The sequence below is a fragment of the Stenella coeruleoalba genome (genome assembly GCF_951394435.1).
Source record: "Stenella coeruleoalba genome assembly, chromosome: 8".
Taxonomy (NCBI): Eukaryota; Metazoa; Chordata; class Mammalia; order Artiodactyla; family Delphinidae; genus Stenella; species Stenella coeruleoalba.
The window spans coordinates 49,881,074-49,906,243 of record NC_137154.1 but is presented as its reverse complement, the minus strand read 5'-3'; the positions used below and the strand labels follow the sequence as shown (position 1 = coordinate 49,906,243).

Sequence of the window (25,170 nt, the reverse complement as noted above, 5' to 3'; positions counted from 1 at the left end):
ATAGGGTTAATGCAGGCAATTAAGAGAGTTTGCTCATATAAAGTGTTTATTAGCACTGACTGACTCAGAATAAATCTCAGCATTCAGTACCTATTAACTTCTTCTGTTTTTGTAAGATGCTTAGGTAAGTTTCTCCAAGATTTCTCAGATGTAGTTTACTTGTTATCGTTGGGGTATTGTACCTTCATTGACTAGAGAGATCACATGAAAAAAACATATTCAGCAAAACCTGGGAGAAACGTATCTGAATATTTATATAAATAATAGATGCAGATAGGTTACTTAGCACAGTGGCTGGAACATAGTAAATAGTTAATAAAACTTAGCTTCTATTATTACTAAAAAATCCATTCATATCACTTATTCCAAAGAGCTGTGGGAGAGTGGGCACTGAGGTAGGGGTATGATAGTATCCAGCAGGATCCGCAGGAAGTGAATTCTGTTTCCAGACCCTATTCATTAACCTCTAGGTATGGTGCTAAATATACTTTAAAATATCTTTGAGTAATGAAGGCTAACCAAAATGAACTACTTATCAGCCACTCTTGATACTTGGAAGAATACCTTATTTTAAAATTATATCTTTTGCTTCTATTAACTGACCATATAACTTGTAGAAAAAAGTTGTTTTCAAAGGTTTCCACTGGAATGCCATGAGAGGATCTGGGGCTCTAGCCATCATCTTCCACGCAAGCATGAAGATTCTTTGAGAACTCACATATTTTACCTTCAAAAAAATCATGTAAATTTTGTATTTGAATTCATACCATTGAATGCTCTTTGAACTGAATGATGCCTATCCAAGATGGAGAGCAGCATGATGTGGTGGAAGGAGGCTTTGGAATCACACAGACCTGGGCTGGCGTCCTAGAGCCATTACTCACTAGTTTATGACATGGACAAGTCACTGAACCTGTTTCTCCATCTGAAAAATGGGGGCAAAATCCTACCTCATAGTTATTGTCAGAATTAAATAAGAACATACATGCCTTCTCTGTGCCAGCCACTGTGCAAAGTGCTTGGGATACATAAATGAGTAAGACATGGACCCTATCCTTAAGGAGTTGACTCTAGTAAATCACTTAACATGGTATCCAGCATATATTAGGTGCTCAACAAATACTTTGTTGAAAGGACTAATAAATGAATAGCAGACCCTTAATACATGTCAGTTTCTTCTTTATTTCCCCTGCCTATCCCAACTACCAACTGATTTGAGGAAGAAAATAGACTAAAGTACATTTCCCTTAAAAACATTTTATTTTGAATTAATTTTAGACTTACAGAAAGGTTGCAAAAATAGTACAAAGAGCTTCTTTATATCCCCCACCTCACTTTCTCAATGTTAAGATCTTAAATAACCACAGTATAGTGATCAAGAACAGGAAATCAACATTTGTACAATATTACTAACTATAGAATTTACTTGAAATTCACCAGTATTCCCACTAATGTCCTTTTTTTGTCCCCAGATCCTATCCATGATCACACAAGGTATTTAGTTTTCATTTCCTTTCATCTCTTCCAGTCTGTAGCAGCTCCTCAGTCTTTCCTTATCTTTCGTGACCTTGACTTTTTTTTTTTTTTTTTCGGCTGTGCCGTGTGGCATGTGGGATCTTAGTTCCCCAACCAGGGATCTAACTCGTGCCCCCTGCAGTGGAAGCACAGAGTCTTAACCCCTAGATCACCAGGGAAGTCCCATGACCTTGACACTTTTGAAGAGTACCACAGTAGTCAGAATTCTAAGGTGACCTCTAAGATTCCCACCTCTGGGTGTACAGGCCTTGTGCACACATTGAGAGAAAGAAGAACCTATGAATATGATAAACTATCACTCCTGTGATTATATTACTTATCATTTGACATTGATTTATCAAAAGAGATATTACCTGGGGGGACCTTCACATTGACTCCTGTGTTCTTTTGACAAGCCTGTATCTGGTTTTTCTTTCCTTACTTTCTGGCCCACAAGATAGTCCTGGGTCATCTTGTATTTTCCCTACCTCAGTTCTGAAAATAACCATTTCTCCAAAGAGAACTGGTTCCTTTTATTGGAGGATAGTGTTTAGATCTGGGTGATATGGTGTATTCAGTGTTTAAGGTGTCATTGCTTCTAGACCTTCTCAGGAGACACAGAGAGGGAATATATGGGCTATACTAAACCATACATACTTACATATCTATATTTCTGTATTGATGTATCTGTATATATTTTATCTATTTATTATTTTTTTTTATTTTTGGCCGAGCCATGCAGCTAGCAGGATCTTAGTTCCCTGACCAGGGATTGAACCTGCACTCTCAGCAGTGAAAATGCAGAGTCCTAACCACTGGACCGCCAGGGAATTCCCTATCTGTATATATTTTGTTTTATTTTATTTTGTATATATTTTAAAACCATGAGTTTATACTGATACCCCTAATTCCAATCCAATGCCACAAGGTTCATTTTAGCTTTCTCTCTTTCCTTACTTATAACTTCTTTCTCTAACAGTGAAAAATCCAGCTTTCATTATCAACCATATATTTAATTATTTGTTTAAAAATGAGTGTGTGTGTTGTTGTTTTTCAGGAAAAGTTTTTTCTTTAGAAACCTATAGAATGGTCTCCAACTCTACTCCATCAGTAGATGACCCCAGCAACTGCATTGATCTTTCACTTTCCGCCTCCTCCTAAACCCCACTCCAATATCTCTACTAACCTAATTACAAATTAAATGAAACTGGAGTCCTCTGTGCCCCAACCCAAGAGCTAGAAGCTCGGGGCCCAGGTAGGGTAACTAGAACCTGATATAAATCCTTGCTTTCTGAGCAGACCAAAAGGAAGTCTTCCTGAATTGAAGATCTTTTAAAATGTTATCAATGAGACCTAGGGGGGTTTGAATTGGTTATTGGAAGATCTAGAATTCACTGAGTCCTGGCTGATTCTAATGGGTGATTCCATGCTCCCTCACTACTTCTCACTCAGCCAAACATTGATCATTTAACACTCTCAGTACTCCCTACCAAATGCTGATAGTTATTCAACACTGCCTTTTTCCCTTCATAGATGTTATTTGTGAAAATCAAATGAGAGAATCAATGGATATGTGCTTGGAAAGTTATGCAGTTCTAAGTATACTGAAGGGCCCTGGAAAGTGTCTGCAGCAGGGGGGTTGAATTCTGCACACTCAGATGCTCTCCATCTTGTGACCCACCTGGTAATGGGAGCTCAGAGACCGCCCTTCCTGCTGTGACCAACCCTAGTTGGGAGTCAGAAGTCCTCTAAGAAAACAGGGAGGGTGAAGCTGCTATAGTGAATAGAGTGGCTAAAAAGACAGGATATCCTGGGAATCTCTTAAAATAGGGAGGTCAAAATGCTTTGACTATTGTACTTTTAAAACATTCATTCATTCATTCAACAGCTATTTGCTGAGTGCCTTTGCTAAGGGATGGGGAGATGAGAAACCCCATCTCTGCCCACAAGAAGTTTAGAGTAGGGAATCCAATAAACCCCTAGTGCAGGCAATACAAGAGCTGCCATTTCTTGAAGACCTACTGTGAGCCAGGAATGGTGGTGGTCTACATATTATCTCATTTAATACAACTGATTGTCTTGAAGGTAGGTATTATTATCTTTGATAAAAATGAGGAAATTAAATATCAGAGAGGCAAATAAATTTGTCCAAAGTCACACATGTAGTAAATACAAGAGTCATAATTGAAATCCAGGTCTGCCTGGACTCTAAAGCTCATAGTCATTCCCCCACACTAATAAAGTGAGAGTAAGCCATTCACTGAACAAATATTTATTGAGTACCTCTTTTTGTTCCAGATATTGTTCTGGGTGCTAGTGATGTGTGAAAGTGAAAAAAATAATAAAGTCCTTGTGTCGTAGGTCTCACGTCTACTGGAGAAAGACAATAAACAAATAAGTATTTAGTATGTCAGGTGGTAAGTGCTATGAAGAAAAAGTAGGCAGGATAAGAAAGACAGGGGAAGGAAGATTATTAATTTAAATAGAGTCATCTGGGAAGGCTCTGATACTGTGAAGTAAGTGCAGGAGCAGGAGCTGGAACTGGCATAAAGAAGAGCTTCCTCCTTTGCCTACCTGTGGGTTCACTCTGGAGAAGAGAGGGCAGGTTGGGGGTGCAGGTGTTAATGGAGAGGATGGGCTTGGAGTCAGAAGACTTGAGCTTTATTTATTGATTTATTGACAAATCATTTCACTTTTGAGCCTAAATTTCCTTCCCTGTATACGGGAATTATAGTCCTTGCCCAGGTTCCCACATGCAGCTACCATGAGGATGAGATGAGATAGCCCATGTGAAAGCCCTTTGAAAATAAGACAAGCAAGATTAGGCGTCAGCTTTTCAACCGAAAGGAAGCCTGTGTAGGAAAAGAAAAGGAATTTCTATTTCAGGTGCACCAGTTACCTAGATATCTTTTTGAAAAGCAGTCCCAGGCTGAAAAGAGATATAGGCTAAAAGAAATAAACATAAGTTTCATAATTGGCCTTCACTGAAGATTCCTGTTTAATTTACAATCGTTAGAAATTGCTTTTTTTTTTTCAACCTTAACTCTCGATCGCTGCGCCCCTACTTGGTTGTTTCCCTCCTTGCCGCGCCCCCCCGCCCTATCTCCATTTCCCAACATGCCTCGGGCTCCCGTAAGCCGGCAGTCATTCTGGCGCAAGTTCCAGGGCCTTCTGGGAAGTGTAGTTTATTTTTTCCTCCGCTGCGTCAAGATCTAGGGCTGTGGACTACCACTCCCGTGAAGTAGTGCGTAATTCCACTACGCGGCGTCTTCGAACGCGCCGCGGCAGCCATGTTGGACGTGGCCAGTACAGGGGCCGGCACCAGGGGGTTATCGAAGCAGCTGTCACGATGCTGGGGTCCCTGGTGTTGAGGAGAACAGCGCCGGCGCCGCGGCTGCTCCTCCAGCTGCTTAGGTCCCCACCGCTCCGGAGCCGTGGGAGTGCCACCGACCGGAGTGTGACCACCGGGGGACGCGGGGAGCCTCAGCGGCTGAGGGCAGCCATCGGGGGGCGCCCTGGAACATCGCCGGCCTTACTCACAAGAGAAGGGACAGCCACTGGGGGGCGCCAGAGGGGAGGTACCGAGACCCCCTGCCTCGCAGCCGCCACGTGGGGACGCCTTCCTAGCCCCGAAGACACTCTGCCTGGACAGGACAGCTGGAACGGGGCCCTGAACAGGGCCGGAATGGGCGTGTGGGCGCTGGCAACGGTGCTGGTGGTACACTGTTACAGCAAGAGCCCGTCCAACAAGGGTGATTATCGGGACAGTATGGGTTTGTGGAAGTGAGAGGCCGGAGGAGTGTCCTGACTGCGTATCTTTGGAGGGTGGGAGTTGCATATAGATTTAGACCACCGGAGCCTCAGTCCTTGTAGGACCTAGACATCATCAGGTCGTAGAGCAGGCCGAAGAGTTCAGTGTCTCTACGTTGTATAATTTCCCAAATTGTACAACTATTATTGTATAATAATACAGTTATTACAGGTCAGCCTCCCTTCTTTGAGCATCACTTTGTCCATCTGTACGATGGGAGCATTTTCTCTACCGTATCGCCTGGTTCAATTCCTCTTTTAAGAGGTCTCCAAGGAACCGCGCGTGTTTTAAGGGCAACCATTAGATGGTTTAGAGAAGTTGCCCTCCCTAAGGTGGCCTGAGAAAGGAAGAGGAGACTTGGTTTCAATGCCAGCTTTGGCCCTGCTCGCCCCTTGCTGCTCTCTAGCTTCAGTTTCCCCATTTATACAGTGAAGGATGACTTCTCAGTACGCTTACAGTGCTGTTATTTTGACTCCTCTTGGAGTTCAGCAGCGTGGGTGTATCCATCAGGGAGACTCCTAAGGTTTTGCTGTGCCTGGTCTCAGGCGTGAGGTGATCTTGCTATGTGGGGCAGTTGGCAGGAGAAGGAAGACAAGGAAGTGGCTCTGTAGAGCCCCAGAGCAACCATGGGGGCTGGCTGACCAAGGTTGGCATCCCCCCCTTGGTGCATGGAGCCGAGCAGGGACTGGGAGAGCAGGCAGAGAGCTAGACTTCTGGCGTACGTGAGTCCAGCTACTCAGGTTCTCAGCTTTTCCTCAAGAGAGAAGACTAAGGCATGGTGTTCCTAGATTCCATGCATCCCAAGCTCTGAGATTTTGGACCAAGAGGAGGGACTCCCTTGACATTCATTTGTTTATTCAACAGATGTGACCAGCTATAAAGGAAGGGCCTTGGATGGGGAGTAAGGACACCTGGGATCTTGTTTTGGTTCTGCCTCTAACTCCCATTGTGACTTTGGAGTTTTGTTCCTCCTCAGTGGTCCTCTGTTTTCTCATCTACAAAATGAGGGTGTTGAAATAGAACCCCTAAGGGCTCTTCTAGCTTGGGCATGCTATGATTCTATTACTTCCAATATTTTTATAATATTAAAAATTAAATTATATTTTTATGATTCTATTACTTCCAATATTTTTATACTCTGTGTGTGCCTACTTTGGAGCTCAATGTAGAACTCCTAACTTAACACAATGCCAGTTAAGGGGACAGTGCAGGCAGTTAGACCTGTAGGTCTGGTGAGTGGTTTGACAGTGTGTTGTTGGGGGATCAGAAGGCCAGCAGGGTCGGGAAAGCCTTCCTGAATGATTGGAGACCTTCCTGGAGGATGGGGAATTTGAACTTGAGTTCCGAAGGATAAGGCAAAGATGAAAAGGAGAGTGAATATTGTGAGTTCCATGAGAGCAGCAAGTGCATCTTGATATTTTCAGGTTGATGCCAGCTCCTTTCCCTAATACTTTCACGTTGTTTGTCCACCATAGTCTCTGGTATTTAGTATAGGTACTTAGTAAATGTACCTTGAGATGGTTTGTATTCTACGCAGAGGTTTCCGGGAACAAAGATAAAGTAGTCACAGGTCAGCATGGCATGTATAGAGGCTAGCAGAATGTCCAGCCTGGTTAGAGGACAGGGGGTCTTTGGAATGAGGTGAGAGCAGATGGAGTGGGGTCTGGATATCAGGCACAAGGGTTTGGAAAGGTTGGAATTCTCCTGTAGGCAATGGAAAGTTGATGAGCAGGGAATGTTCCGAGGCCAGTATGTTTAGAAGGATTGGGGGAAGGTGTCCAAGGTCTTGCCTTAGAGCTTTTGGGAGGCTCCAGATTGGACTTTGTGGCATATGAACCCTAGCAAAGAGACTAGGGTCTGTTCACCAAAATAGATAATGACCAAAACCATGACCAGTTCAACCTTTCTGACCTGCCAGTTACCCTGTCTCCTTACTTTGAGTTGTAAGCTGAGACCCTCAGTGCAGCACAGTCATTACTGCCCTTTAGGAGCCAGGAGGCCCTGGTTCTAATCTCAGCTCATTCCTCACTCCCTCTGTGACATTGCAGAGGCCACTTCTTTTTGAAGACTGAGGGGAGAGTGGATACAGCAATATCTGAGGAAGGCTTGTTTCCCTTCTAGCTAGGGGCTGCCCAAGCATGCCTGGGTGTGTGTTGGAAGAACAACTGGGGAAGGTAACCAAGGAAGACCTGGCCCTGCAGTCTAGGCCAGGAGGTGAGGTGGAGGCATATGCATAGGTCTGAACCACAGGACTGGTTTGCATATGCATGATAAGGTGGATTTTGTACACATGAGGAAACTGAGGCTCCGGAGGTTAGGTAAGTTAGCCAGCTCATACAGAAAGTAAGTGGCAGAGCTAGGACTGGAGCCCGAGTCTGCTACTTCCACCCGGCTCCAGTGCTTCCTCTCATGTTTTACTGGGTGACTCTCTTGGCTGGACTGAGAGCTCCTTGAGGCAGGGATGGGTATGAGTCTGTCCAGTGCCCATCAGTGGAGCTCAGGCAGGACCAGCTGGGCTCAAAGTGTTGCACCGGCCCAGGAAAGAATTGTGCCTCTGCTGACTTTTGAGTTTTTTCGAGCCAGGCAGCTTTTCCTATGGCCACAAGGTGGTGCCAACAGCCTACAGGCTGCCCAGGCCAGGCCAGACTTAACATTGCCTTTCTGCTAGGCCTGGTGATTCCTAAAGGATTGATTGGAACCCTCTGCTTTGGATCTCCCTTTGTTGGGCTTGGCACTTGGGTGTTTGCAGATTTTTCAGCCATTATTTCATTTCTTTAGCATCCTTGTGAGGCCATCAGGGCAGGGATTACTGTCTCTGCTTTATAGTCAGGGAAGCTGGGGTTGAGAGGGAGAGGGGCTGCCATAGCACATGGTGAATAGCGGGCAGAGTGTATTGGAGCCTGGCCTCCTGGTCGAGGCTGTCTCCACTCTCAGAGGGGTCCACATCCCTGCCTGCTCCTCCCTATCCTGTCCCTCTTGCTGGGCTTGTGACCTGTGACATCAAGATTCAAGACTAGGCTGAGAAACTGAAGTGGGGGGAGAAAGTGGGGCAAGGTAGGGGGATGGTTAATAACAACAATGATAATCACATAAACCTGCAGAGCTTTATAGCTAATGAAGAGTGAAGGAGTTCACACACTGAGTGTTTACTGTAGGCCACACGTGGTACTAACACGTTATTTGGATCACCTTTGTGATGAGAGTGAAGTGTTTGGGCTCTAATAGAAAGATGTGGAAGACAAGTTGTTAACAGAGGCTACCACGTAGGCAGGGGATGACTAGCTTTCTCTTTGTATATCTTGGCGCCCTTTCACTTGCTAAAGCCCATGTTTCTGAAGTGCCTCCATTTCCACTGTCTTACTGGGCCCTCCAAGCAGCCCTGAGGGGTAGGTCCTGGCCAGGGATTTGACCAGTGCCCCCTCTCTCTTCAGATGCAGCCCTGGTGGAAGCTGTTCGAGCCAACAATGTCCAAGAAGTCAACAGGTGAGTGTCATACCCCAGGCCTTGCTCTCCCGTGCAGGAGGGCTGAGCGGGATGGGCCCCTTGCTCTGGCGGTGGCTCTGCCTTGGAGGAAATCCTCACAGTGAGCTGGGAACTGAACGCTGTGACTTCCTTGTAGTCACTGAGTCACTTGGGCTCCTTTGGCCCAGGTCAACCCTTAGATATTTTAAGGTAGAGAATCAGTCCCTGTGTCTTCTTTCTGGCCCCAAACATCCCCGGATCCTTTGGCTGTTCTGTTCTTTGAAGGATGTGGTTTGGAGTTCCTCTGCATCCTGTAGGTTCTTCAGTGAATCTTCGAGTTTGTTCTTGTTTCTCTGTGGGATCGGTCACTTGTAATTGCTTGTTGCCTGGATGGGGTGCAGGTGGGCACCAGTGGAGAGGCTTGGAGATTTGAGAGGGAGCTGGAAGAGACCTTTCTGCCAGAGCAGCCTGCCTGCAGGGCTGGGTACACATGCTGGGCTCCTGCCCAGGGGCTGACTGCATTTCTAGCCTCCCTGGCTCAGCTGTTCCCCTAGTGACCACTGGTCAGTTAGATCTGAGACTTGTTCTTGCTCAGGGACAGGACTTCACTCGGGCCTCCGCCTGGTGCCCAGGGCAGGGCAGAGTCTGTGTCTTGGACGGATGCTCAGACATAGGGCATCAGTATGGGGCTGTTATTCAGGGGCAGAGGCTTCATTCTTGGTGAAACTAGTAGCCCGCATTAGGCCTAACTTTGACCATTTTTTGCCTTTTGTATAGAGCTAGGTGGCCATAGGACATCCTCCCTTCCCTGCCACTATGTCCACATTTTAAACAGGAAGTCAGGTGTTTGGAGAGGCTGTCACTGCGCCCAGCGCTGCACACCCGTTGGTGCGCTCCCTCACTCCAGTTGCCTGAACATACAAGAAAGTGTTGAAAGGCAGTCACAGCCCCCATCAAGACTTACTGCTTTGATTCCCTTGCATTTTATCTGCAGCATTATTATTGATTCTCAAGGGTGCTTTTGAGTATTAATGTTCAAGGCTTAGTTTTTAATAAACCACTTTTGGAAGTATGGGCTGGGAGTTGTTTCGTAGCCAAATAAATATTATGGAGCAATAGTTTAATAAACATGCGATGATGCATTTTTAAAACCAAGCACAGATGTCAGCTTGTTGTTATAAGAGCCATTCATAACTCCAGGCAGTGCGTGGCCAGAAACGGATGAGCCTCATTTCCTTCTGCTGCAGTACGATGGCATGAGGGGGTGGAAAGTGGCTGTGCCCCGTGCTTTAAGGCTTTTGCTGACCCTTTAATCACCTGTTGATGACTGCTGAGGTAACTGCTGCTTTCCTCTGGTGAGCCAGTATAGGCAGTGCATTTACAGAGCAGCAGTGCTGTGAATCCACCTTTCCATCACCTAGGGGAGGCTGAGTTTACCCTGTTCCATTGAGCCCCCAAGGGTTGATTGATTTAGCTCTTTCAAATACACATTTTTCTCATTAGCAGGTAAACCCCTGCCACAAAATTACAGGAAGTGATTGAATTTATGTTGTGTGTGTGATTCACAACATTCATGCTTGCCTGTGTGGATAGGGTCTGTAGGGACTTTCCTGTGTGTCACCAGTCTCTAACCTGCCTTTCTCCTGCCTCCTCTTGTCCTATCTCTCTTGGTCATGATGACTCAATCAGAATCTCCCTTCACCCCTCGTGAGGGGGTCAGAGATGAGCAAGGCACAGACCCTGCCCCTCAGAATTGACAGTCTCCCCTCTCCACCACCACCTGGTCTCAAGGAAACAAACATGTAACCTACCAATCACAGTTCTTCCCACTCAGAGAGCTAGACCTACAGGTAGGAGTGGGGAGAGCCCGACCACCCTTGCTAGAAGGAAGCTTTCTTGAATTCCTACTGCAGGTCCTTGTTTAGCCTTTTTACGCCCTAGACTCTGCACAGGTGCTTAACGCTACCCCTAATTTCTTCCTCTGTGTGTCCTGGCCTTTAGTTCTGCCCAACAGACCTGCCGATACCAGGATAGAATTCCATTCTCAATTTTTAAAAGATATTTACTATAGTTTATACGTGGTTGGGTCACCATGTGTATGATGTGTGGTTAAATCAGTATTTGGAATAAAACTCAGACCTGGTAATAATATTGTCCTCTACCCTCCTTTCCTTCTTGGCCTCTCTGGATTCTATGCTGTGTGTGTCTCTGCCTTGATGGCCCCCTACCTTCCGCTGGCCCCAGAGCCTTGGGAGAGCTCTGGATAGTGAAGGGCAGCGATCTGAAGCTCTTCTGCTCAGAGGCGGGAAATTTCATCATCCTCTTTAAGGATACTCTGGAATCTGCAGTTCCTAGGTTCTAGGTGTGGACCCTCCACACAGATGACTCTCTGTACACAGTGCTCATTACCCTCTGCTTAAAGCCTCCCAGCGTCAGCTCAAGTCCTACAGCCCTTGTGAAGACTTCCTTGACTCCTCCCAGCTGAGTGTGATCTGCCCGTTGCCCCACACCTGCCTGCTGGTCTGGGAAGGTACGTGGGTCATCTAGGAAGAGCCGTGTTAGCCATGGCAGGAGAGGAATCCTTTGCTAGAAGAGAGTTTGGAGGTCAGGTGGGAGAAGCAGGACTGAACATCAGGACTGAGGAGGCACTCAGCCCATGAACAGGAAAACCAGTGCGGTTCCCATGCTGCCCAAATCAGGAACAGATGAGGAATCCTCACTCAGCAAGCCAACAGCTCTGGACAGCCACCTGAAGTGTGGGCACTGTTGACCTGTTTTATGTAGAGCTGGCTAATCGTTTGTGGTATGGGCCTGCCTGGCTAAAGGGGCAGGGAAGGTTCTGCCACTCGCCACACTCTTTTTTATATTAAGAAGGTTTGGGCTAGACTTCACCTTAAACCACTGGATTGTGTGCCTCCCCAGGGCAGGGACAAGGTCTGGTTTCCCACATGTCTTATCCTCTTCTCCAGCACAGTGAAAGTTGGGGAAAGCTGCTTTTTACTGACTTTTCAGCAAACCTGAAGTAGACAATCCAGAGTCTTATTTCCATACTCCCATTGGCTATATCAGAGGAGGGTTGGGTCCCTTTTTCTTCCCATTGTCCTCTCCTCCTTTCTCCCTGTGTGGCAACTGTTTCCTTCCTCCCCCAAGGCACTTAAACCTTGTTAGCAAGTTCAGGTCTCGCTCTTCAGGAGTGGAAGCCCAGTCCTGAGGCCCCTGTCCCACCTGTCAGCAGCATGAGCAGGTGGCCCTGCTTCTGGGCTTAGCCCAAACCCAAGCCTGGCTTCTGGACTCAGGATCCACTCACCCGAAACCTAGGGCACAGGGCAGTCTGAAGGCACATCTGTCCAACCTCGAGCTGAGCCATGTGAGGAGCTGTCGGGGCTGGCAGAAGTGAGGCCTCCTGTTCTCCCAGTGGAGATCACATTTCCTTTCGAACAAACTTGGGTGAAAGACTATACCCCTACCCACTTCCCTTCTCCCGGCAGGGAGCTGGGCCTTTGCTGAGTGCTTTTTCTGTTAGTTTTTTTTTAATTTATTTATTTTATTTTTGGCTGCGTTGGGTCTTTGTTGCTGCGCGCAGGCTTTTCTCTGGTTGCGGCGAGCGGGGCTACTCTTTGTTGCGGTGCGCTGGCTTCTCGTTGCGATGGCTTCTCTTGTTGCGGAGCACAGGCTGTAGACGCGCGGGCTTCAGTAGTTGTGGCTCGCGGGCTCTAGAGTGCAGGCTCAGTAGTTGTGGCACACAGGCTTAGTTGCTCTGCGGCATGTGGGATCTTCCCAGACCAGGGCTTGAACCCATGTCCCCTGCATTGGCAGGCAGATTCTTAACCACTGTGCCACCAGGAAAGCCCTCTGCTGAGTGCTTAACTCAGTTGTTTCCATCCGCCCAAGCGCTTTTTAAAAGAAGGAAGTCTGATGGTGTCAATCTTGGACTGCAGACTGCCTACCCTTTCTCTCCAGGATTCATTTGTTCATTTGACAAAATTTTACTGAGCACCTGTCATATGCTGGGTTGCATACTTGGCACAGGGGACATCTGACCACTCATGATTCCTGCCCTCAGTGAAGGAGTCTGGGGAAGACTGTGGTAACACAGTGTGATCAGTGCTGAGACAGGAGGCCAGGATATACCACTAATCAACCTGGGGGACCAGAGAAGATGTCCTAGAGGAAATGACACCTCTCAGACATTTCCTAGTGAAAAAGATTAGAGTCTTAAAATGTCAGGAGGGCTTAGCAAATAGAAGGAGAAGGCGTTCCAGGCAAAGGGAACAGTGTAAGTGATAGCACTGAGGCAAGAAACAGCCTAGAGTGTGTGGTGAGGAGGGGAAATTACTGTTTGGTGTTGCTGGATCACAGCCTGAGGCCAGGAGAGACTGGAGATAGGAAGGGATCTGGTCGTGGAGGGCATTGTCCATTTGTCCCTCAGTCACTCATCTGTCCAGCCTGTCCATTGTGCCTGGCCCTAAGCTGAATTTGTGTTGGTGGCAACAAAATGAGGAAGGGGAAGCAGTCCTCGCTCTGGAGGAGCTCACTGACCCTCTTCTCAGGTGAAGAGGGAGCACATTAAGTCAAAAATCGAGAACCAGCAAAACAAGGCACAAGTTGCCTAACTTCTGTAAGACTAAGTAACATGGAAATGATAGTACCTATAACTTACAGAGTTGTTGAGTGTTCATTATTAATAATAGAATTATTACTTAATTCAACCAATATATATGACTGCTTATTAGGAACTAGGCGTTGGACTGAGTGCTGGAGGTAGAGTGGTGAACAAGATTGGCACAGTTCCTGCCCTCTTGGTACTTACAGTCTAACCGGGAGCCAGGTGACTAATTATGCAATTATAATTATGTACTTCAAAGTGATGAACAGTTTGTCTCTTCAACAGATGGTGCTGGGACAACTGGATATCCACATGCAAAAAAATGCAGTTGGAGTCCTCCCTCACCTATACACAAAAATTAACTCAAAATGGATCATAGACCTAAATGTAAGAGCTAAAACTATAAAACTCTTAGAAGAAAACATAGGATTAAATCTTTGTGACTGTGGGCTAGGCAAAGCCTTCTTAGATATGGCACCAAAAGCATAGGAAACCAAAGAAAAAATTAGGTAAATTGGACTTCATGGAAATTAAAAACATTTGTGTTCAAAGGACACTTTTAAGAAGGTGAAAAGACTCTCCCACAGAAAAGGAGAAAATATTTGCAAATTATATGAGATTTGCATCCAGAATATGTAAAGAACTCTTACAACTCAAGAATAAAAAAGTTAACCCAATTTAAAAATGGACAAAGGATCTGAATAGACATTTTTCTGAAAAAGATTTTCAAATGACCGATAAGCGTGTGAAAAGATGCCAAACATCATTAGCATTAGGGTGATGCTAATCAAAGCCACAATGAGATACTGCTTCTTACCCATTAGGGTGACTGTAATCAGAAAGACATAATAGCAAGTGTTGGTAAGAATGTGGGGAAATTGGAATCCTCATATATTACTGGTGGGAATGTGAAATGGTGTAACTGCTTTGGAAAACAGTTGGCAATTCTTCAAAATATTAAAGATAGAGTTACCTTATGATCCAGCAAGTCTACTCCTAGGTATGTACTGCAGAGAAATGAAAACATGTATATTAATGTACTTGTACGTGAACGTTCACAGCAGCATTATTCATAGTAGCCTAAAGAGGGAAACAACTCCAAAGTCTATTAACTGATCAATGGATAAATAAAAATATAGTATCGCCATACAGTGGAATATTATTTATCAGTACAAAGAAATGAAGTACTGCTAGGTGTATGCTACAACATGACCTTGGAAGCATTATGCTAAGTGAAAGAAGCCAGACACAAAAGACCACATATTATATGATTCAATTTACATAAAAAGTCCAGAACAGACAAATCCATAGAGACAAAGTAGATTGGTGATTGCCAAGGACTGGAGAGGCTGGGGTTGGGAGGGCACAGGGAGTGACTGCTAGTGGGTCCAGAGTTTCTTTCTGGGCTAATGAAAATGTTCTGAGGTTAGTAGTCAAGATCACACAACTCTGAATCTACTAAGAACAATTGAGTTGTGTACTTTTAATGGATGGATTTTATGGTATGTGAATTATATCCTTTTTATTTCTCCTTTTTTTTTATAGAGGAGAGTTTTTATTGTTGTTGTTGTTTTGTTTTGTTTTGTTTTGTTGCGGTACGCAGGCCTTTCACTGTTATGGCCTCTCCCGTTGCGGAGCACAGGCTCCAGACGCACAGGCTCAGCCGCCATAGCTCACGGGCCCAGGCGCTCCACGGCATGTGGGATCCTCCCGGACTGGGGCACGAACCCGTGTCCCCTGCATTGGCAGGCGGACTCTCAACCACTGCGCCACCAGGGAAGCCCTAAAGGAGAATTTTTTAAATATTTATTTAATTTATTTTTTGGCTGTGCCTCACGGCATGTGGGATCTTAGATTCCCCAACCAGGGATTGAACCTGTGCCCCCTGCAGTGGAAGCACGGAATCCTAACCACTGGACTGCCAGGGAAGTCCTGTGGATTATATCTTAATAAAACTCTTTAAAAAATGAAGTACAAGACACTTGGGAATCTAACCTTGAGTATAGGAGGGGTTAGGGGTGGGGGTATGTGGTCAGTAAGGCAAACCATCTGAGTGAGATTGAAGTGAACTCTGAAGGATGAAGAGAAAACTAGAACATTGTGTTAGAGGGGCAGTAGGTAGAAGGCCTTGAGTCAAGCAGAGATGTGAAGGAATTAGAGAAGGCCAGTATGACTGGACTCTAGAGAGTAAGTGGGAGAGGGTGTGAAGTAAAGTTAGAAAGTTAAGCAACGACCATATCACACTGGATCTGTTGGCCAAGTTAATGATTTTTATTTTTACTAAGAACAGTGGGCAGCCATTGAAGAATTTTAAGGTGTGTGTATGTGAGAGAAAAAGACACATACATGGTGACATGATCTAGATCTGTAATTTTAAAAGATCACTCTGGCTGCTCTGTGGAGAATAGATTGATAGAGCTGTGGTGGATGGAGAAGACCGGTTGAAAGTGACTGGAGTAGTGCAGACCAGAGAGGATGATGGCAGGTGGTGACTTGAAGTAAGATGTCAGTAGCAGAGATGGAGGAGGTAAGCTAGACAGGACTTGGTGTTGTGTAGAACAGTGTCAGTACCTGGTATGTAGTAGGTACTCAATATGTGAATCTTGAATGAATGAATGAATGAATGAATAGAATTGGATATGGTTGATTAAGGAGAAGAAGGTATTAAGAATGAATTTCTGTTTTCTGGCTTGATCCGCTGTGGAGATGCTGTTACCATTCGCTGAGATGAAGATCCTAGAGGAGGACTGGATTGGAAGAAAATGATGAGTTCAGTTTTGAACATGCTGCGTTTAACGTTTCAGTGAGATATTCAAGTGGAGAGGTCAACTAGGCAGTTGAATGGGTCTTTCTGACTCTTCCCGCTATATATAGCATGCTGCCTCAATGATTGGTTTAGAGATTGTTTTGACATCTTGTTTTGATTTCTGGTTTGATGGTTTTAGGCAGTAAAGTACTTCATACCAGTTAAAAGTTTTTTACTAGATACCTTTGGGAAAAAGTCTGGTTTGATTTGCAACACAGGAAAGAAGAAAGGGTTGGGTTTTGTTGAAGGCTAAACACATTTATTCTAGCTCTGCATTGATGGCTTGGTTTGGTTCTTGTCCCCAGATGCCCCAGCTTGGGGCTTGAGGCGCTTGCTGTCCACGTGCCAGGATTAAGGTGTCCAGAATGTGCTTAGCTACAGTATAGGTAAATGTTCTGCATATTGATCCAGGGATTTTATCTAATTAACAAAAACCCTGGCTGGTAAATACATTTGGCTGTCTCGGGGCCTCAGGGAGGCTGTCTGTCTATTGATTGTTGTATCATTTTGGCTTGATGGGAAGATATTAATGATGGCATCAGAGCAACCAAAACATCTGACTCTCTTAACCAGTAAATATGTAAATGTTCTTGTGGCTTGCAGTAGGTTGAAACAAAAGCTTTATCCTAGGCCAAAAGTCAAGGCCTAACTGGCATCACTCTTGTAATTTGATGCTTTTTGAGAGCATTTTTTGAATGCCAGGGTATAACCCACACAGGTTGTTTTGAATTCTGGGATGTTGGAAGGCAGCATAATGTTACAGAAAGAATACAAGGTTTTTAGGATTAGAAGACCTGGGTTCCCATAATTCAAAAAGAGTCATGTACCACAATGTTCATTGCAGCACTATTTACAGTAGCCAGGACATGGAAGCAACCTAAGTATCCATCGACAGATGAATGGGTAAAGAAGATGTGGTACATATATACAATGGAATATTACTCAGCCATAAAAAGAAACGAAATTGAGTTATTTGCAGTGAGGTGGATGGACCTAGAGACTGTCATACAGAGTGAAGTCAGAAAGAGAAAAACAAATACCGTATGCTAACACATATATATGGAATCTAAGAAGAAAAAAAAAAAGGTTCTGAAGAACCTAGGGACAGGACAGGAATAAAGACGCAGATGTAGAGAATGGACTTGAGGATACAGGGAGGGGGAAGGGTAAGCTGGGACAAAGTGAGAGAGTGGCAGGCATATATATACACTACCAAATATAAAATAGATAGCTAGTGGGAAGCAGCCACATAGCACAGGGAGATCAGCTCTGTGCTTTGTGACCACCTAGAGGGGTGACATAGGGAGGGTGGGAGGGAGACGCAAGAGGGAGGGGATATGGGGATATATGTATACGTATAGCTGATTCACTTTGTTATGCAGCAGAAACTAACACAACATTGTAAAGCAATTATACTCCAATAAAGACGTTTAAAAAAAATAACAGCTAGCAGTAATTGAATACTTGTAATGTACCAGGCACAATTCTAAGCTTTTTAAGTATATGCTTATAACAATCCCAAGAGATAGATATCATTACCTCCACTTTATAGATAAGGAAACAAGGACAGAGAGTCAGGAAGAAGGCCAGCAGAGACAGGATTTAAACCTAGACCATTCTAGTTGCTGCATTACCCTGGAATTACTAAGTTCATTATTATTCAGGAGACAGAATGAGTCACTGATAGAAAAGTTACTAAAGTTTGACTGAAGTTATTAAAGTTTGCCACTGAATTTGTCACTAAATACCTGGCTTGGATTTTAGAGAGAAGAGCAGTATGTATTTAAAATATATTACAAACCTCATCTGTTAACGTCGTCACATAACTTTAAAGATGATATTTTTTATTTAAAATAATACTGTCAGAAATTAATTCTCAGTGGTTCTCTTATATAAATAATTGGCATTAAAGTGAAGATTATTAAATAAAGAAAACAAGACCTGGGTTCCACTTCTGTTACAGTAACTGTCTCTATACCCTTAGTAGGTAATAGACCCTCCCTTTTTGAATCTTAGTTTCCAAATCTTGTTAATGGGCTTCCCACTGAGAACTCTGAAATATAATTCTCAGGGTTAAGCTCTACAGAAAAAACTGAGCCCTTTGGGGAGGGTCCAAATCACACACTAAAACACCAGGGCTTGCTCAAGTGGACCTTCACCAAACAAGCAATTTTGCAGAGTGGTCCAGGGCCTGGCACCTTTTCTGAGGTGTGGACTTACTGAGTCTCTGGTTGCTTGCTCCCTGGTGATGGAAAGCAACTGGGGAAGATTGGGTTAGCAGCTTTTTATGAACTTCGAGAGTAGGTGAGTTGTGGAAACAGCCAGTCAGCTGCTGAGAACCCCAGCAGAGTCAGGTGGTTGGCCAAGCCGAGGAGCAGAGAACAGCCAGGGCTTACTGGGGTGGCTTGGGGGAAGGAGGGATGCCCCTGAAGGGGAGCCCAGCCCTGGGATTGAGCCTCTAGTGCTGGCCCCACTGGTCCTTGGCTGTATGGCCTTGAGCTGGTAGTCCCTTAACTTCCTCAGTGACTTCGACTGTAAGATAACTTCACAGGCCACCCTCCCAGGATCTCGTGAGAGTTCCAGGCAGGTGAACTCTTGTGGTCTAGAAAATTACCCATCCTTTGGTTCATCAGTGTCACGTCTTCAGGGAAGCCTTCCCTAGCCCTCCAGGTAGCACTTATCACCCTCTTTTGGGATGGGTCATCTGTTTCCTTCTTCCTCTCTCTCTCTGTCTCTCTCTGTCTCTCTCTGTCTCTCTCTCTCTGTGTGTGTGTCTCTCTCACAGTACTGTGAGTTTTGGAGGTGGGAGACCATTGCTGTGTTGTTCATCTCTGTTCATGTAAACAGTTAACAAATACTTATTGAGAATTGTAAAAGTGTTTGGTGAATGGTAAGAGTTAGGCAGACGTTAACAGTTATTTACAGTCATAATAAACCTGTAAATGGAGGAACTGACATCCCCTAGGAAAAAAATAAAAATGGTGAATTAGTTCAGTCATTTATTCATTCAACAAATAGTGCCTACTGTGTGCTGGCACTGTGCTAGGCCCTGATGGATCAGTGGTAAGCCAAAAATGTACAGACCTCACCTCATGAAACTTAAAGCCTAGTCAGACGTTAATCATGCAAATATGAAATTACAACTGTGACAAATGCTGCAAAGGAATGGTATGGAGAATCCTGAGTGCCTCTGAGAGATTTACTCTGGTCAGGGAAAGCTTCCCAGAGGAAGCTTGAGTCCGAAGTGAAGGAGAGGAAGAATTAACCTAGGTGAAGAAGGATAAAAAGAGCTTTCCTGGCAGAAGGAACTTTTGTTTATAGAGGCCCCGTGGCAGGAGGAACAACAGCAGGTGTGAAGGACTGAAAAAGGCTGATGGGACTGCAGCTCAGAGGGGGGTGCCAGGAGCTTGGAGAATAAGCAGGTCTTGCAAGGCATTGGAGGCTGCCTATAGTAAGGAGCTTTGTCTTATTCTAACAGCAGTGACAGCTGAGTTGGGGGCGGGGCAGGGGTGGTTGAGAGGGGATTGATGCGCTCAGCTGCTCAGCAACCATTCTTTTTTTTTTTTTTTTTAATTCCTAGGTATTTTATTCTTTTTGTTGCAATGGTGAATGGGATTGTTTCCTTAATTTCTCTTTCTGATCTTTCGTTGTTAGTGTATAGGAATGCACGAGATTTTTGTGCATTAATTTTGTGTCCTGCAACTTCACCAAATTCAATGATTAGCTCTAGTAGTTTTCTGCTGGCATCTTTAGGATTCTCTATGTATAGTATCATGTCATCTGCAAACAGTGACAGTTTTACTTCTTTTCCAATTTGTATTCCTTTTATTTCTTTTTCTTCTCTGACTGCCGTGGCTAGGACTTCCAAAACTGTGTTGAGTAATAGTGGTGAGAGTGGACATCCTTGTCTTGTTCCTGATCTTAGAGGAAATGCTTTCAGTTTTTCACCATTGAGAATGACGTTTGCTGTGCGTTTGTCATATATGGCCTTCATTATGTTGAGGTAGGTTCCCTCTATTCCCACTTTCTGGAGAGTTTTTATCATAAATGGGTGTTGAATTTTGTCAAAAGCTTTTTCTGCATCTATTGAGATGATCATATGGTTTTTCTTCTTCAATTTGTTAACATGGTGTATCACATTGATTGATTTGCATATACTGAAGAATCCTTGCATCCCTGGGATAAATCCCACTTGATCGTGGTGTATGATCCTTTTAATGTGTTGCTGGATTCTGTTCGCTAGGATTTTGTTGAGGATTTTTGCATCTATATTCATCAGGGATATTGGTCTGTAATTTTCTTTTTTTGTGGTAATGTTTGTCTGGTTTTGGCATCAGGGTGATGGTGGCCTCATAGAATGAGTTTGGGAGTGTTCCTTCCTCTGCAAATTTTTGGAAGAGTTTGAGAAGGATGGGTGTTAGCTCTTCTCTAAATGTTTGGTAGAATTCACCTGTGAAGCCATCTGGTCCTGGACTTCTGTTTGTTGGAAGATTTTTAATCATTTTCAATTTCATTACTTGTGATTGGTCTGTTCATATTTTCTATTTCTTCCTGCTTCAGTCTTGGAGGGTTATACCTTTCTAAGAATTTGTCCATTTCTTCCAGGTTGTCCATTTTATTGGCATAAAGTTGCTTGTAGTAGTCTCTTATGATGCTTTGTATTTCTGCGGTGTCCGTTGTAACTTCTCCTTTTTCTAATTTTATTGGTTTGAGTCCTCTCCCTCTTTTTCTTGATGAGTCTGGCTAAAGGTTTATCAATTTTGTTTATCTTCTCAAAGAACCAGCTTTTAGTTTTATTGATCTTTGCTGTTGTTTTCTTTGTTTCTATTTCATTTATTTCTGCTCTGATCTTTATTTCTTTCCTTCTACTAACTTTGGGTTTTGTTTGTTCTTCTTTCTCTAGTTCCATTAGGTGTAAGGTTAGGTTGTTTATTTGAGATTTTTCTTGTTTCTTGAGGTAGGATTGTATTGCTATAAACTTCCCTCTTACAACTGCTTTTGCTGCATCCCATAGGTTTTTGGATCGTCATGTTTTTTTTGTCATTTGTCTCTAGGTATTTTTTTATTTCCTCTTTGATTTCTTCAGTGATCTCTTGGTTATTTAGTAACATATTTTTTAGCCTCCATGTGTTTGTGTTTTTTACGTTTTTTTTCCCTGTAATTTCTAATCTCATAGTTGTGGTCGGAAAAGATGCTTACTATGATTTCAAGTTTCTTAAATTTACCGAGGCTGGATTTGTGACCCAAGATATGATCTGTCCTGGAGAATGTTCCGTGTGCACTTGAGAAGAAAGTGTAATCTGCTGGTTTTGGATGGAATGTCCTATAAATATCAATTAAATCTATCTCATCCTTTGTGTCATTTAAAGCTTGTGTTTCCTTATTAATTTTCTGTTTGGATGATCTGTCCATTGGTGTAAGTGAGGTGTTAAAGTCCCCCACTATTATTGTGTTACTGTCGGTTTCCTCTTTTATAGCTGTTAGCATTTGTCTTATGTATTGAGGTGCTGCTTTGTCGGGTGCATATATATTTATAATTGTTATATCTTCTTCCTGGATTGATCCCTTGATCATTATGTAGTGTCCTTCCTTGTCGCTTGTAATAGTCTTTATTTTAAAGTCTATTATATCTGATATGAGTATTGCTACTCCAGCTTTCTCTTGATTTCCACTTGCATGGAATACCTTTTTCCTTCCCCTAACTTTCAGTCTGTATATGTCCCTAGGTCTGAAGTGGGTCTCTGGTACACAGCATATTTATGGGTCTTGTTTTTGTATCCATTCAGCGAGCCTTTGTCTTTTGGTTGGAGCATTTAATCCATTCACATTTAAGGTAATTATCGATATGTATGTTCCTATTACCATTTTCTTAATTGTCTTGGGTTTGTTTTTGTAGGTACTTTTCTTCTCTTGTGTTTCCCACTTAGAGAAGTTCCTTTAGCATTTGTTGTAGAGCTGGTTTGGTGGTGCTGAATTCTCTTAGCTTTCGCTTACCTGTAAAGGTTTTGATTTCTCTGTCGAATCTGAATGAGATCTTTGCTGGGTAGAGTAATCTTGGTTGTAGGTTCTTTCATCACTTTAAATATATCATGCCATTCCCTTCTGGCTTGTAGAGTTTCTGCTGAGAAATCAGTTGTTAACCTTATGGGAGTTCCCTTGTATATTATTTGTTGTTTTTCCCTTGTTGCTTTTAATAATTTTTCTTTGTCTTTAATTTTGTTCAATTTGATTACTATGTGTCTCGGTGTGTTTCTCCTTGGATTTATCCTGCCTGGGACTTTCTGTGCTTCCTGGAGTTGGGTGCCCATTTCCTTTCCCATGTTAGGGAAGTTTTCGACCATAATCTCTTCAAATATTTTCTTGGGTTCTTTCTCTCTCTCTTCTCCTTCGGGGACCCCTATAATGCGAATGTTGGTGTGTTTAATGTTGTCCCAGAGGTCTCTTAGGCTGTCTTCATTTCTTTTCATTCTTTTTTCTTTATTCTGTTCTGCAGCAGTGAATTCCACCATTCTGTCTTCCAGGTCACTTATCCATTCTTCTGCCTCAGTTATTCTGCTGTTGATTCTTTCTAGTGTATTTTTCTTTTCAGTTGTTGTGTTGTTCGTCTCTGCTTGTTCTTTAATTCTTCTAGGTGTTTGTTCTTTAATTCTTCTAGGTCTTTGTTAAACATTTCTTGCATCTTCTCGATCTTTGCCTCCATTCTTTTTCCGAGGTCCTGGATCATCTTCACTACCATTATTCTGAATTCTTTTCCTGGAAGGTTGCCTATCTCCACTTCATTTAGTTGTTTTTCTGGGGTTTTATCTTGTTCCTTCATCTGGTAAATAGTCCTCTGCCTTTTCATTTTGTCTGTCTTTCTGTCAATGTGGTTTTCATTCCACAGGCTGCAGGATTGTAGTTCTTCTTGCTTCTGCTGTCTGCCCTCTTCAGCAACCATTCTGATTGCTGAGAAACATTAGGAGCCAATCTGAGTGCCTACCAGCTTGTGTGTGCCAGCGTCTTCTTGGGCACTGATCTAGCCATGGAGGCAGTGAGACCACAAAACTGCTGTGCCCCAGGGCTCCCCAGCAGGGGCAGCTGTCAGGCTGTATCTCCCCACCACCATTGCTGTGGCCCAAGTGCTTCTTCTCCAAAGTCCCAGCTCAGTCATGGTCATAGCACAAATCCTGTCAGCATGACTGGAACCAGTTGGATTTTTTCCCGTGGAGTTTTCCTGGAAACTGAGGAACATAGAGAAATCTAAGAATATTAAAAATAGTCAAACTAATATGTTACTGGGCTTACCATATTCACTGTAGCAATTTACCTCACAGTTCTGCTCTCTCTGTCCTGTTTGAAAAGCCTCCTCAGAAAATCTGACTTTCGAACTTTAAGGCTCTTCTACATCCTGCTTCCTTCCCTCTCCTCTCTTTGGAGCAGTGGTCCCAGGCCCAAAGTCCTCCTAAGGCCATAAGTGGTTCTCTTCTTGTGACTCTGTCAGTGGGTTTGCTGGAGAGGTTTTCATATCACTGGCAGGAATCCTGTCAGTAAGGAATTCAGAATCTGAGAAAACAAGGTTTGACTCCCAGCTGTCAGTCTGAGAAAACAAGGTTTGGATCCCACCTGTGCCATTTGTTAGCTCTGTGACCTTGGGAAAGTAGCCTAACCTCTCTAGCCTTAGATTTTTCATCTGCAAAGTGGGATGATGATTGACCTACCTCACACCTTTGCTGTGAGTATTAAATGAGAAAATTAAATGAGAAAAACCAGCGAGTGCTGTGCCTGGCACATACCAGGTGCTCAATACATAGTAGGTGTTGTTTTTGAGTGTTGTTAATTACACTAAGTGTTTGCCCCTGAACTAGCAAAATAAATTAAGATAATGGGTAGGATTTTCTGGATAATCTATTTTTACCCTCTTCATTTTTCTTAAGCTCCTAGTGTGCATTCAGAGACCCCAGCGAATGAACACAAGGTAAATGGGTATTAAGGTGGAGCAGAAAGGCACCCAGCCTATCATGCTTAGTTTTACTACATTTTTTTAGAACCCATGTATATTCAGAGTTTTGTTTAATGTTTGTAGCATATTACTTTGACAGCATACTTTTGTATATTTTTTACATATATTCATTGTATATGTATATTATAAAGCACATAAAATAATAATATTTTAATAACATTATTAACTATTACTAATAGTGACCAATGTTTATTGAATGCCTTTTTAGAGATGGGCATTACGTGAGACTTAAATCACTAAATCCTTAAAACTGTGTAAGTAGTATAGCCCCATTTCATAGATGATGAAACAGAAATTTGGATTGTTTGAGTAATTTACCCAAAGTCGCCCCCTTGGAAGTGACCCACCACTTCATTTTACAGATGAGGAGGCCATGAGGCCGGAAGCAGAATGGAGCTTGCCTGGGTCACAGTTTCCTCCCAGCACTTTTCCAGGCTCAGGGAGATATTTTGTAGCTCAACGGAGAACCATTTCAGTCTGCCTTACTGGGAGTCTATAAGGTTCCTGAAGATAAATGTCAAATCTAGATCCCTTATCTGTCCTGCCCTCAACTCTGCTCTTCATTGACAGGCCCCACCCCACCCCTGCATTCCTCCCAGCCAAGCCGGCTCCCCTCTGTCCCAAGAACCCCCATTCCAGTCAGAACTGGCTTCTCTAGCCCTAAACACACAGCTTACTTCTTCCTACCTGTGAGCCTTTGTAGCACTTCCAACTCTACCCCTGTTCTCCTCACACCCCTATCTAGATCCTGTTCGTGGTTCATTGCCCCCTTCAAGCCCTTCCTTTTCCAGAAAGCTCACCCTCCCTAATAATAATAGCTGCCATTTATTAGATACCCACTCTATGTGAGGCAGAGTACCAGATACTGTATATGTATTACCTTCATTCTTTGCTGCAGTATTGCAAAACAGATTGCGTTATAATCATTTTCCACTTGAAGCTCAGACAGATTTAGTGCTTACTACCCTACA

General features: G+C 43.7%; 1 protein-coding gene across 1 annotated transcript in view; it reads left to right on the top strand.

Annotated features, from left to right (window-relative positions):
* The first annotated feature begins 4,806 nt into the window (after positions 1 to 4,806).
* The window catches only part of CLPB (ClpB family mitochondrial disaggregase), a 154,194-nt gene continuing 133,830 nt past the window's right edge, over positions 4,807 to 25,170 (top strand). Inside the window, exons 1-2 of the mRNA XM_079929985.1 lie at positions 4,807 to 5,267; positions 8,758 to 8,809. Coding sequence (XP_079786111.1) covers positions 4,865 to 5,267; positions 8,758 to 8,809 — 455 coding nt within the window. The 5' untranslated portion in view covers positions 4,807 to 4,864. The remainder of the gene's footprint in view (positions 5,268 to 8,757; positions 8,810 to 25,170) is intronic.